General features: G+C 43.7%; 1 protein-coding gene across 6 annotated transcripts in view; it reads right to left on the reverse strand.

The window, feature by feature from the left end:
• The window catches only part of CEP89 (centrosomal protein 89), an 84,197-nt gene that overhangs the window by 26,483 nt on the left and 42,415 nt on the right, over positions 1-15,299 (reverse strand). For all 6 annotated transcript variants that reach the window (XM_037030756.1, XM_037030754.1, XM_037030757.1 and 3 more), the window contains 5 exons: positions 14,629-14,679; positions 14,387-14,470; positions 12,085-12,188; positions 9,329-9,444; positions 5,798-5,978 (listed from right to left, as the gene is read on the reverse strand). In XM_037030756.1, coding sequence (XP_036886651.1) covers positions 5,798-5,978; positions 9,329-9,444; positions 12,085-12,188; positions 14,387-14,470; positions 14,629-14,679 — 536 coding nt within the window. The remainder of the gene's footprint in view (positions 1-5,797; positions 5,979-9,328; positions 9,445-12,084; positions 12,189-14,386; positions 14,471-14,628; positions 14,680-15,299) is intronic.

Consider the following 15,299-nt stretch of genomic DNA (forward strand, 5'->3'; position numbering starts at 1 on the left):
GGAGTCATGCACCTGTGCCTGAACTGGGACTCGAACCTGCAGTCTAGGTATGTGCCCTGACTGGGAATTGAACAAGGATTCTCCAACCAACTGGGCCACACCAGCCATTTCTGATTTCAGTTCTGGTGAGAAACCATGACTTTTTTAAACTGAAATATAATTATATATATATATTATATACTTTATATAGACAAAGCATATTAAAGGTACATGCATATCTTAACAAATAATTATGAAATGAACACCCAAGTAATTACCATGTAGGTCAAGAAATAGGACAGTCCCAGCACCCCAGATACTCCCATGTGTCCTGCCGCCATCACAGAACTCCTCCCTAATCTTTGTAAAGTCGGCACCTAACTGTGCACCACTGTGGTGTGGAGCAGTCTGGCGCTATCAGAACCATATACATAAAGGGAACCAAGATGTGTGATTGAGATACGTAATCTTCCATATGGTATCTGAATGGATAAGAAAACAACTGCCATTTTGACCTGACTTCCAGTCAAGATGGCAGGATGGGTAAACACAGCTCACCTCCTTGTACATCACATCAAAATCACAACTAAAATATAGAACAACCATCACATAGAACCATGAGAAATTGAGGTGAATAGAAACCACATCCATCCAGATAGTATGGGGGCCACAGTGGTGGAACGAGGTTGTCCCATGTCCACTTGTGGTGGATAGAAACTGGGAGAGATGTATCAGGAGCAAGGAGTCCCAGCCTCACACCAGGCTTCCCGGCCCAGGGTTCCAGTGCCAGAAATGTAAGTCCTCACAGCTTCTGGATGCAAAAACCAGCGGGGATTAAGTTGGTGAAAGAACCTTACGGAGTCCCAAGCATTTCTCTTAAAGAACCCACACACAGACGCCCTGGGAATCACTTCCTCTGAGCTCCAGCACCAAGACAGCAGCTGGAAAGGCACCACTGGTATTAGGGGAGGAACTGAAGTGTCTGGTGTCAAGGCAAGAGCTGGGGGACAGCTTTCTTCCAGACATAAAGGTGGGCAGAGGCCACTGTCCCTTTTCTGAACCCACCCCCGTACAGAACCACAGAGCAGGCAGGTGGGTGCCATATCTGAAACTCCATCGACATGGCTAACACTATTTCTCTTGCATTGATATCATTGCCTGTGACTCTGTCCTACCAAACTTACAGGCCTATTCAAGCTGGTAATAGTAACTTTTCCATATGAATGGCTGGTTTTGGCTCATGCTTTCCAACTTCCTAAATCCTCTCAAAAAAGCCCCAAACAGCCTCAGTGAGCCGCAAGCCCCCATACCTCTTACTATATGGCTCCAGGCCAGACACTAGCAGCAGCCAGCCTACATTCACAGCTTGGCTTTGTCTGGAAACCTCAAGGCCCAGCACAAGTAACAGCCATCTCAGATTACTTTATAGCTTGTGCAGGGTGGCGCCAGGCAGCACACAGGTGGGGGATGACTGCACCTGCACTACCTGGGGAACCCCAGAGCCTGTTCACCCAGTGGGTAACTACAGACCACATCAGAGCACCGCCACCCTGCTGCACAGCTGCTTCTCCACAGGGGGCAAAGTTTAGTGATTATTGGTCACAGCCAGTCCTTGCCGCTGACTGGCCTGGGTAAATCCCACCCAGTGATCTGCCAACATCACCAACTCTCAACTACAAGAGGAGGAAGTACTCAGACCACATGGAGGGCACACAGTGTGTACCCAGCTTGGGTGATAAGAGAGGCTGTGCCACTGAGCTCCACAGGATATTACTACATTAGGGCATGCTACCAAGACAGGGAGTCATAGCAGCTCTACCTAATACAGAGAAGCAAACACAGAGAGGCTGCTAAAACGAAGAGACAAAGAAACATGGTTCAAATGAAAAACAGACCAAAACTCCAGAAAAAGAACTAAGCAAAACAGGGATAAGCAATCTGTCAGACAAATATAACCAGATTTCAAAGCACTGGTTATAAGGCTGCTGAAGGAACTTAGTGAGGACCTCAGCAGCATAAAAAAAGATCCAGATGGAAAAGAAGGATTTCACTAGTTGAAATAAAGAACAATTTACAGAAAAACAACAGTAGAGTGAATGAAACCAAAATCAAATCCATGATTTGGAACATAAATGAGCAAAAAACAAATAACTGGAGCAAGAAGAAAAAAGATTCTAAAAAAATGAGGATAGGGTAAGCAGCCTAGGAGACAACTTCAAGTGTTCCAACATTCGCATCATAGGGTGGCAGAATGAGAAAAGAAAGAGCAAGAAATTGGAAATCTATTTGAAAAAACAAGATAGAAAACTTCCCTACTTTAGTGAAGAAAATAGACATGCAAGTCCAGGAAGCACAGAGTTCCAAACAAGATGGATGCAAACAGGCCCACACCAAGACACATCATAATTAAATGTTAATGGTTAAAGGTAAAGAGAGAATCTTAAAAGCAGCAAGAGAAAAGCAGTTATCTACTGGGGGGTTCCCATAAGACCATCAGGTGATTTCTCAAAAGAAACTTTGCAGACTACAAGGAACTAGAGCAAGAAATATTCAAAGTCATGAAGAGCAGAGACCTACAGGCAAGATTGCTCTACCTGGCAAAGCTATCATTAGAATCAAAGGGCAGATAAAGAAAAAGCTTCCCAGACAAGAAAGAACTAAAGAAGTTCATTGTCACAAAACCATTATTATGTTAAAGACACTTATTTAAGAAAAAGATCAAAATTATGAATAATAAAATGTCAATACATACATATCTATCAACAATTGTATCTAAAAAACAAACTAAGCAAACAAGAATAACAGAGGAAGAATTGTGGATATGGAGAGTGTTTTGATGGCTGCCAGATGAGAGAGGGTGTGTGGGGAGAGGGGTGAAGAGGGGAGGGGATTAAGAAGTACAAACAGGGAGTTACAGAGTAGCTGCGGGGAGGTAAAGTACAGCATAGGAGATGGAGCAGCCAAAGAACTTACATGCACGATCCCCGGACATGAACAATGGTGTGGGGATTGCCTGAGTGGGTGGAAGTGCTCAGTGGAGGGGGGCAAAGGGAGAAATTGGGACAACTGTAATAGCATAATCAATATAACATAATTTTTAAAAAAACAGTGAGATCAAGGAAGAAATCAAAAGCTACCTTGAACAAAGAAAATGAGAACACAATAACCCAAAATTGGTGGGACACAGGGAAAGCAATCGTAAGAGGGAAAAACATAACATTACAGGCCTACCTCAAGGAACAAGAAAAAGCTCAAATAAACAATCTAACTTTATACTGAAAGAAATTTGAAAAAGAACAACAAAGACCAAACGGAGAGGAAGAAAACAAAGCAATAAAGATCAGAACAGAAATAAACGAAATAAACTTAAAAAAATAATACAGAATTACAACCAAGACGGAGGCATAGGTAGATATACTTTGCTTCCTCACATAACCAAAAGGACAGCAACAAATTTAAAAACAAAAAATAACCAGAACTGCCAGAAAGTAGAACTGTATGGTAGTCCAACAAACAAGGGGTTAAAGAAGAAACGTTCATTCAGACCGGTAGGAGGAGCAGAGACAGGCAGCTGGGATGGCGAGGATGCACAGCAAGGTCGGGGCTGGAGGACTAGGTGGGCCCACACCCATGTGCAGATAAACCCAGAGGAACAATAGGAGAGCAAGACAGACACTGCAAGCCAGGGTTCCAGATGGGGAAATAAAGCCTCAAAACCTCTGGCTGTAAATACCTGTGGGGGTTGTGTTGGCGGGAGAAATTCCCAGCCTTACAGGAGAGTTTGTTGGAGAGACCCACAGGGTCCTGAACATACACAAATCCACCTACCTGGGAATCAGCACCAGAAAGGCCCAATCTGGTTGTCGGTAGCAGAAGAAGTGACTGAAAGCCCTCTCAGATTCAAGCAAGTGGCACTGTTCCCTCTCAGACCCCTCCCCGAGAGCACCAAAATGCAGTGATGTGGGTTGCCCCACCCTGGTAAATACCTAAGGCTCCACCCCTTATAACATAACAGGTGTGCTGGGACAAAAAATAAGGCCCAAAAGAAAGAACAGATCAAAGCTTCAAAAACAGAACAAGAAGGGACCAGAAAGAAGTATTCAAAGTCATGAAAGGCAAGGACCTACATCCAAGATTACTCTATCCAGCAAAGCTGTCATTTAGAATGGAAGGGCAGATAAAGTGCTTCCCAGATAAGGTCAAGTTAAAGGAGTTCATCATCACCAAGCCCTTATTATGAAATGTTAAAGGGACTTATCTAAAAAAAAAATCATAAAAAACTATGAACAATAAAATGACAGCAAACCCACAACTATCAAAAGCTGAACCTAAAAAAACAAAACCAAAAACTAAGCAAACAACTAGAACAGGAACAGAATCACAGAAATGGAGATCACATGGAGGGTTATCAGTGGTGGTGGTGGGTAGAGAATGGGGGGAAAGGTACAGGAAATAAGGAGCATAGATAGTAGGTAGAAAATAAGGGAAGGGCAAGAATAGTATGGGAAATGTAGAAGCTAAAGAACTTAAGACACATGGACACGAACTAAAGGGAGNTGTGCAGATAAACCCAGAGGAACAATAGGAGAGCAAGACAGACACTGCAAGCCAGGGTTCCAGATGGGGAAATAAAGCCTCAAAACCTCTGGCTGTAAATACCTGTGGGGGTTGTGTTGGCGGGAGAAATTCCCAGCCTTACAGGAGAGTTTGTTGGAGAGACCCACAGGGTCCTGAACATACACAAATCCACCTACCTGGGAATCAGCACCAGAAAGGCCCAATCTGGTTGTCGGTAGCAGAAGAAGTGACTGAAAGCCCTCTCAGATTCAAGCAAGTGGCACTGTTCCCTCTCAGACCCCTCCCCGACAGCACCAAAATGCAGTGATGTGGGTTGCCCCACCCTGGTAAATACCTAAGGCTCCACCCCTTATAACATAACAGGTGTGCTGGGACGAAAAATAAGGCCCAAAAGAAAGAACAGATCAAAGCTTCAAAAACAGAACAAGAAGGGACCAGAAAGAAGTATTCAAAGTCATGAAAGGCAAAGACCTACATCCAAGATTACTCTTTCCAGCAAAGCTATCATTTAGAATGGAAGGGCAGATAAAGTGCTTCCCAGATAAGGTCAAGTTAAAGGAGTTCATCATCACCAAGCCCTTATTATGAAATGTTAAAGGGACTTATCTAAAAAAAAAATCATAAAAAACTATGAACAATAAAATGACAGCAAACCCACAACTATCAAAAGCTGAACCTAAAAAAACAAAACCAAAAACTAAGCAAACAACTAGAACAGGAACAGAATCACAGAAATGGAGATCACATGGAGGGTTATCAGTGGTGGTGGTGGGGGGGTAGAGAATGGGGGGCAAGGTACAGGAAATAAGGAGCATAGATAGTAGGCAGAAAATAAGGGAAGGGCAAGAATAGTATGGGAAATGTAGAAGCTAAAGAACTTAAGACACATGGACACGAACTAAAGTGGGGGAATGTGGGTGGGAGAGGGTGTGCAGGGTGGAGGGGAATGAAGCCAGGGAAATGGGACAAGTGTAATAGCATAATCAATAAAATATATATAAAAAATCATACATACACACATAAAAAGTGCACATTGTAGCTCTCAGTGGCATCCATATTCTACTTTAATAAAGTATTTACCATTCACAGACTACAACACTTGTGCTCATGTAGCCAAGAGACTCAGAAAAAGACAGAGCAAAAAATTAAAAGAAAAAAAAAGAACAGCAATCTCTTTCCACTCTGCCTATAACAACATACATTGTGATGCATTAACACTGGAAAAGACATTAAACCTTACCTTTCTAACTGATCTACAATTGAAGTGTGAACTTTCATCGCTATTTTGCCATCCAACTGTGTTTTCAGTTCTTTGCATTCAGTGCATAAAATCTCCAGCTGCTCCTTGCTTTTAATTAGCTCCTTTTCTTGGCTCTGTGTTTTAGTCTCCAGAAGCATTAGTTGTTCAGTCAATTTAGAAACTGAAAAACAAAAGAGGTGAATCAAGATTTGGTGCAGGAAACTTGATTAACAACACATGATTATTTATTTATTTATTTATTTATTTATTTATTTCTGGAGATAGGAGAAGGGAGGGAGAAAGACAGGGAGAGAGAAACATCAACGTGAGAAGCATTGAGCGGTTGTCTCTCAAACACACCCGGGGCCAGGGACAAAACCCCACACACACAACCCAGGCATGTGCCCTGACGGGGAATTCAACCTTTGACCTTTCACTTCACGGGACAACACCCAACCAACTGAGCCACAGCAGTTAGGGCAATACATGATTATTGATTACTAGGTGAATACTCATGAGAGTCAACTTATAAAAAATGGTCTTTTAAAAATCTTTTAGAGATTTATAAATTACTACCAAAGGCCTTGTTCTTAAACATTTGTCCTTATACGAAGCATTCACTAAATACAAACTTTCTTACTGAGGTTCAATATTTTGATATAATTGTTAAATATACAATATTTAGTAAGACATACTCTAGTCTTCAAGAAATTTTCTAAAGATTCAAGTTGTATGTAGGTATGCAAGCATACATCATGAAAACTTGCAGTCCCTAAAACGGCAAGTTTTCAAGGGTGTTAAATATGGCCGAGTGTAACGAAGAATCCTAATTTGATGAATGACTTTGACCTAATATGGAACCCCAGCACTCCATTCCGTTTCTTCACACCATGCCCAGTTAAGCCTAAGCCTTTTCCCTTACTAGTCGCTAACCCCCTGCGGCAGCCAGAAACAATGGCCCAGCCTTGACTAAGGGTCACCAGATACGGGTTTCCATTAAGCTGAAGACAACATCATGGCCTGAGTTTCAGCTCCTGACTTCCAAAGCCCAGTGACCCTGGCCATGGCCCCATGAAACCAGACTAAGGGACCCCAACGCTGACTTTAAGACCTGAAATTATGACTTACTGGCCTTACCTCACTCTTGACCAATGAGCAAGACCCATGACCCCAATCCCTTACTCACGATGACTGGGATTCTGCTCTACAGACGCCCTTGTTTGCAAACCATCTAGTTCAGGCTTTTGAGCATTAGCTTTCCGTTTTTCCTAGACGGTGCCATTCGTAATAAAATAGACAGTCTTTCTCCACTGAGGTTCTCAGTGTTTGGCCCTGCTGGTGCTAAGGGGACACACTGTTCAAGAACACAAACTAAGACCCAAACTGATTATTTTTCTTCCCTTTTCTCATTAAATTTTTATGGTTTATGTCCTGTATCTAAAGTAAATCATAAATACTTCATCCTATGTGACATAGCAGTATGTAATAAGATACTTCCTGGGCATCTGTTGAAACTAGTACATAGAAGCACTACAGTGTAAAACTTTAAACACTTCTGCTCCATAGAAATATTTAGTTGATCACCCTGGCCACTGTGGCTCAGCTGGTTGGAGCGTCAGCCTGTGAACCAAAAGGTCACAAGTTTAACTTCTGGTTGGGACACATGCCTGGGGTGTGGGTTTGGTCCTGGGTCCAGGTACATAGGAGAGGCAACCGATCACTGTTTCTCTCTTGCACCCATGTTNCATTCGTAATAAAATAGACAGTCTTTCTCCACTGAGGTTCTCAGTGTTCGGCCCTGCTGGTGCTGAGGGGACACACTGTTCAGGAACACAAACTAAGACCCAAACTGATTATTTTTCTTCCCTTTTCTCATTAAATTTTTATGTTTTATGTCCTGTATCTAAAGTAAATCATAAATACTTCATCCTATGTGACATAGCAGTATGTAATAAGATACTTCCTGGGCATCTGTTGAAACTAGTACATTGAAGCACTATAGTGTAAAACTTTAAACACTTCTGCTCCATAGAAATATTTAGTTGATCACCCTGGCCACTGTGGCTCAGCTGGTTGGAGCGTCAGCCTGTGAACCAAAAGGTCACAAGTTTAACTTCTGGTTGGGGCACATGCCTGGGCTGTGCGTTTGGTCCTGGGTCCAGGTACATAGGAGAGGCAACCGATCACTGTTTCTCTCTTGCACCCATGTTTCTCTTCCTCTCTCTTCTTCCCTTCCCCTCTCTCTAAAATCACTAAGCATGTCCTTGGGTGAGAATTAAAACAAAAACCCATTTAGTTGATCAAAGTGAAGAGCTATTTCTGGGAGACAGAAAACTAACAGAGTCAGCTGACTGAGTCAGAGGCCAAAAGGCTGGCTCTGCTCCACCTAACCAGAAGACCCATCACACCTGTTCAGATCTGCTGTGTTTGAGAAAAGTAAGCGGAGTAAATACAAAAGTCATTTTCCCTGTTATCTCTAATCTTGAAAGCAAAGAGAGGAGGCTGAGCAACCCTCTCTCCCCTCGCCCACAAACAACGCAGGAGAGAGGGCACACACCTCCGTGCCACGCACAGACTGGGGAGTGAGAAGCCCTGAGGAGGAGACTCCTGTTCCCTCCGGACTCCCTGAGAGGGGCTCTCACTTTGAAGCCTGAGCCGGCTATCGGGAACGAGGGACGTGCACGCCTCGGAGTTTCGGCAACAGCCGGCTGGCGGTTAACTCCTCCTCGGTGTGGAAGCGGGAGAGGTTCAATCGTCAGGCGCAGAAAGGAGAACAGGGTTGGGGGACTGCAGCTCACGCAAGACAGCTTGTAGTTTAGCCTCCTATCCTACACTACTCTTCACCAGAAGAGAAAAATCGGTAAAGCAAAAGGAAGACAATGCTACTATCTTAATGTTCATAAATTTTGGTCTTAATGAAAGTGGGAGAAATGACTCTCAACCTGACCTGCTTCCAAGTCCACTCTCACATACTGTGAGGCTCGTAGGGACAGGGAGCAAGGCAGAAGGAGAGGGGGCCTTAGGGAAGTATCGGACAGAGGTTTGCCTCCAACAGCACACACAGCTCTGAAGAAAGGGCAAGAGCACAGAGAAGCTGTTTAGAAACCAAATGGTTCCACTTATTTATTCATTTAATGAATATTTAGGTGCGTTGTGTTGTTTCAGATCTTCACTTCACATAATTTTTCCTCTTTATGTGGTAAAGAGGAACCATAAATTTATCCTCTATTTCCCTTAAAACCAGTTTTGCTGAGTCTAAAGCTGTCATCTACAAGTGATCTACAAAATACAAAGAATGATTAAAGCGACACTGCGGAGTCTAAGAGGAAGCAACCAATTCCTTATGGACAATGCCTGGATATGTTGTAACACAAGCTGCTGCGTTTCCGTAAAGAAAAACATATTCTTAAAACCACGATGGTCTCTACTTTCAATCTGAAGGGGGCACCCTACTAGGAAGGGGGTACAAGTCTAAAAGGACATCACGACAACTCCCCAGCACCGCCCTTACTCACTGGAAAGACAGCTCACCTTCCTGGAGATGCTCCCGCTGGGCATCCTGGGCTCTTCTCTGCTGGATCTCCAACTGCTCTAGCAACAGCCTGTTTTCCTCTAAAACCAATTCCGCCTGAGTCTGAAACTGATGCCTACAATTGATTTACAGAATTAACCACTGCCATTCAGATGCTGGACGATTACACAGACACTCCGAGTCTAAAAGAAAGCAACTGATGTTGCGGGGAATGAGTATCTGTACATGTTTTACTGCTAACCACGTTATCAACACATTGAGCCCACCATGTGCATTAAATTGGGAGAAAGGACAGTAATGCAATTTGAGTCATGGACCTCTTACTAGCTTTTTGAAATGTAAAGTTTCAAACACATACCAAAGCAGAAAGAACAGAATGACGAATGCGCATGTATACAACACCCAGCTTGAACGATCACCAAATGGCCAGTCTTGTTTCATTCACATAGAACTCCAGGCCCCTGACCACTGGGGTACGGCAGTAAACACAGGGCTGGGAACACGGGTTTGAAAGTAAGATCTGTCTTTCTTTTTCAATTTATTTGTGTATTTTTATTTTAAGGAAAAGCAAAAGAAATGAACATTAAAACCACCATGAGATATCACCCCACACCTGTCTGAATGGCTGTCATCAATAAATCAACAAATAAAGAGTGTTGGTGAGGATGTGGAGAAAGGGGAACCCTTTTGCACCATTGGTAGAAATGCAGACCGGTGCAGCCAGTATGGAATTTCCACAAAAAAATTAAAAATGGAACTGCCTTATGACCCAGCAATTCCACTGCTGGGTGTTTATCTGGAGAAACCCGAAACACTAGTTCAAAAGAACACAAGCACCCCTATGTTCACTGCAGCATTATTTACAATCGCCAAGATATGGAAGCAGCCCAAGTGTCCATCAGTAGAGGACTGGATAAAACAACTATAGGGCATTGACACAATGGAATACTACTCTGTCATAAAAAAAGAAACTTTTACCCTTTGTTGACAGCATGGATGGACGTGGAGAACACTATGCTAAGTGAAAGAAGCCAGAGAAAGACAAATACCATGTGATTTCACTCATATGTGGAATCTAATGAACAAACTGAACTAACAAGCTAAATAGACACAGACTCATAGAGAGCAGGAGACGGCGATGGGGAGGGTGGTTAAGGAGTGGAGGGACTGAGTAAAAAGGAAAAAAAGACTCATGAACACGGACAACAGTGTGGTGACCGCAGAGGGGCTGGGAGGTATGAGGGGACTAAATAGTAATGGAGAAAATATAAAATAAATACTCATAAATTTTTTTTAAAAAAGGGAAACTAAACGGGTTTGACTTACACCTATGCACAAGGTCAGAGAAAGTATCTGAGGTGCCAGGTCCTCACAAGGACACGTGGAGGCATGAGAGGCCCAGTCTAGCTGACCTGCTTTCCAGGGAGCTACCCAGGGAGGGCTGGACGGGAGACACAGTAGAAAACCCGACAGACGAAAATCCAAGTCCAGCAGGAGAAGCCTCCGTGCACCACGATCCAGCAGCTGCCTGGGCCAGTCCCAACCGACACACCAGGGATCATAAAATCAGGGAAAACTGACATACCAGTAAGAATGCTTTTGACTCACTGCCCAACTTCTGAATCTCATGTATGGAAATATTTTTGCAGTAATGCTGACATACTTAAACATACTAGACATACCATACCTACACAAAGCAAAAAGGATATACCTGAATAGTTTCTGCTTTCTTAGTCTTGCCTGGATACTCCCTTTAGACTTTTGAAGACATTTACTTTCTCAGATGCACTGAATGGGCATTGTCTGCTGCTGTCTGGATGAACAGGACGCAGCCCTGCCCTTGGGGAGCTCAAAAAGGAGAAAAAGCAGCCAAGTGTGGGACACACAACTGCCAGTGTGTGGCAGGTATGAGAACATGTGTGTTTAAGGCTAGGTCAGAAACTGAGAGAGCAATTACCTCTGCGTACAGGAAGAACTGCTGGCCGGCCCTATTTGCGGGGCGGAGGGGACTAAAGTTTGCGCAGCAGTGCAGGTGGGGCCTTCAAGGGGTGGGAGCAGTGTCAGCCGAGGGACAGAAGGGAGGCAGCACTCAGCGGCCACGGAAGGGAAGGCCTGCACGGAAGAAACAGGCCAGGGCAGCGCGGCGCTGAGGGCAGCTGGCTGGGCAGGGCCTCATCGGGGCTGACTGTTCTGAAAGCCCGGAGCAATCACAGGGGTCTAAGAAAGAATGTCACCCAACAGGTTCGGGGTAGGGAAGGCACCCTAGAAAAATACAACCTCAGGAAATAAAAATGGGGAAAGCAAATATAATTCAGGCTTAAAAACCCACTTAGAATTTTTCTTTAAATATTTTATTTACTTATCCATAGAGGGGAAGGGAAGGAGAGAGGGAGAGAAACATTAATGTATGGTTGCTTCTTGTGCATCCCCTGCTGGGAACTGGCCCCTGCCAGGAACTGGCCTGCAACCCAGGCATGTGCCCTGACTGAGAATCGAACTGCGATCGTCTGGTTCGCAGGCCCGCAGGCTCAATCCACTGAGCTACACCAGCCAGGGCTCAGAATTTTCAGACTAACCTTTAAAATATAAGTTTAGAATAAACTACTAGAGTTTCATTGTACCTTACTAATTTCTTAGAAATTCGCCCTTAAAAAGTTTTAGTTTAAAAAGAAAATGTATTTAATGATCAAATAAAGTTTATTCCTATCATCTTTCTTTTAAATCAGTAAAATACCAGAAATACAACAGCACTTGCCATTCCTCAGCGGTAACAGGACTACTCTGATTTAACTGCTGGTGCAATTCCTCATTTTCTCTCACTACTTCTTGGACTCGAATCCCGAACGTTCTCATTTCCTCCTGAAATAAAGTTTATGTAAATTGGAACACACGAACACACACACACACACACACACACACACACCCATATCTCTTAGTTCCAGTGCCGTTGCTGCAGCTAAAATCGAATGCTACCGGCTTTTTAGAAGTCACACGGGAACAGCAGCCTGAAACTTGGTCCCAGCACCAAGCACCTCCTTTCCAGGAGCTCACAGTCTGGTGAGTTTGGAGAGACAACTACAATGCCGAGTATAAGGGACACCGAACCCACAGGTTTTAAACATTCAATTCCCAATTTCATAACATTTTTGTATCACTGCCAAATATTTGAAAAAAGAGGCATAAGAAAAGCAGAGATATGTGTAAACACCAATTTTTTCCTTTGTTTAAAGACTCTGAAGGAGCCTGTGGCCAGGAAGCTCAGTTGGTTAGAACACATCCTGATACGACAAGGGTGTGGGTTCAATCCCTGGTCAGAGCACATACAAGAATCAGCCTATGAATGAAATACATCAGTAAGTAGAACAACAAGTCAACGTTTCTCTTTTTCTACCATTGTTTCTCTCTCTCAAATCAATCAAATTAAAAAAAACTTTGGAGAGTAAAATGGAGCTTTTTAGATTGAAAAAAAAACATGAACTTTTCAAAAGATGAGTTAGTGTGAAGGTTGAAATCTCTCACTTTGGCTTCACTACAATCACAAGAAAGCCTCTCTCAAAGCCATCAGTGGGTACAATTTCGTCAGTCATTAGCCCCAAGCCAAGGACTGTCGCTCGGTCTGTTTTCAGCTCCGAAGTCTGTGTATGTGGCTTTTCAAAGCAATTTTAATTACAGTAACATTCACTATCATTTTACGTTATTTCCAGGCGCACAGCTGTGGCACTTCCGCTGGGCTTCCTCTGTCTCAGCTCTCCTCGCTCAGCCCTCGGCCAGCTTCAGGGTCGTGTGTCGTCCTTCAGTGAGAATCTCAGGTGCCAATACTTATTCTGAGATGCTTCTCCACTTTCTTCCCCCAGCTAACCTTTATGCTTATACCTGTTTAACTCAAAACAATGCCACATAACTTCTCTCACCTTTCTCTCAGACATTCTCCCACTTGGTGGCAGGCCACTGGCTCTTTCAGAACGGGGGCCAGGCTAACTAAAGCTGCCTGTTTTGTAAATAAAGTTTTATTGGAACGCAGACTGCCCATCTGTTTACATGGTGTCTATGGCTGCTTCCATGCTCCAACAGCAGAGCAGAGCCGTTGTAAAACAGAGACTGCATGGTCTGCAAAGCCTAAATTATTTACTAAGTGGCCCTTTACAGAAAATGCTTGCTGACCCCTGATTTAGAAACTGCTCTAAATTAACAATTTTCTTAATTATTAGAATTGATATTCACCAAGTAGTACGAGATTTATTCACCCTCTAGAAGAAAATGTTCAAAACTGCATTACATGGGCCATATACATGAGACAGAGGAGTAAGAACAGGCTGGTCTTAAGAGACCCTTCCAGCTGGGGATCCCAGAAAAACCACCACCTGTCTCCCTAGATCACTCCAATTCCAGAGAGCTCGTGGGCCACTCGGAAGAACACGGAGGGGTGTAGCACAGAAATGCGTGGATGTATCTACAACACCCACACAGCCTTGGTCTCCTGCAAGTAAAATGAGCTCCACTGCCAGAAGCCATTCCCACAAAATAGAGGTAAACAAGGCAGAAATGAATAAAAACCTCACTTCCTCACTGTTCCCAACAGCTCAGTCACTGGACTTCCCTGGAGTCCAGGCTCCTCACTGGATGAAGTCTCTGTAGAACACCCCTGCCTACTGCCTACCCTGGCCTGCCCAAAGGTCCCTTCTAACAGCGCTGTTCGCAGCGGCAGAGGGGCCAGGGGAGGGCTGCCTCCCACTGCTGCCTTCTCTGCACGGAGCCCCCAGCCCCCAGGGAGCTGCCTGCCATGAACCTTCCAATGCAGCACCACCAGGTGCCGCCAAACCTCCCGACCCCTCCCCACCTCCCTGCTCCTGCTCCATCAACTACTCCCACCTCGCCCCCCTGCCTTCGCTCCCTCCCTCCCACCTCGCCACACACCTTCCTTCCTCTCCGCTTTCCTTTAACAGACACCTGAGAACCTATTCGATGGTGGGCACCTCTACTTCAAAAGGTCTCTTCAAAGTCTGACGTGGTCTTGTTTTGCATAAACCTTGTCTCTTCTGAGACCTCTGCCACTTTACCTGAAGGGTGGCAATGAGCTCGTCCTTCTCTGTCATTCTGTCTTCATAAGCCAGCAGCAAGGGTGACAGATGTTTTACGTCCAACTGAGGATAATGGGGTAAAGAAGGTTAACGTATTTCTCACTTCCAACACAATCAGCATGGTTTTTAAAAGAAAATACATTGAACCTGGAATCAATCTGAATAGCTATTCAAGTACACCCCAGAAAACACAGGCTTGAAATTAAATATCTTTCACTCACCAACCAGGGAGGTGCAGGGCCCTTGGATGGGAGACCTTCAGTATTTACACTCTACGAACAAAACACATTTGAACACAAATTACATAACACCCTTGAACTCCAAGCCTTAGATGTTCTTAATCTAGTATGTATCAGCAATCTATGCATCTATACATGTAGGCACATATATATGGGAAAAATTTCTTTTGAATTATTTAAGAGTAATTTGCAGATAGGATATAACGCCCCTTCTCCTGCAATACTTCAGGGTATAATTCCTGAAAAGAAAAACCTTCACTCACTCAACCACAGCACTGTCATAAAAACCAAGAAATCGAGTGATGTACTATATTCTAATCTATAGAATATATTCAAGTTTCACCTATTTTCTCTTTTCTTTTTAAATCCACATATAAGTGATACCATGCAGTATGTGTCTGACTTATTTCACTTAGCATAATGCCCTTCAGGTTCATCTATGTTGTTGCAAATGGCAGGGTTGCCTTCTTTTTAACGGCTAAATAATATTCCATCACATGCATATATGCAAATCATTCATACACACATACATCATAAATCACATGTATTTCACATTTCCTTTACCCATGGACACACAGGCTTCCAGACCTTAGCTAACGTGAACAATGCTATAATAAATATGGGTGTACGTGTTATCAAGACAGCGATTGTCT

This window comes from Sturnira hondurensis, unplaced genomic scaffold (assembly GCF_014824575.4).
Source record: "Sturnira hondurensis isolate 20B ecotype Veracruz unplaced genomic scaffold, ASM1482457v3 Scaffold0020884, whole genome shotgun sequence".
In the NCBI taxonomy this organism is placed as follows: Eukaryota; Metazoa; Chordata; class Mammalia; order Chiroptera; family Phyllostomidae; genus Sturnira; species Sturnira hondurensis.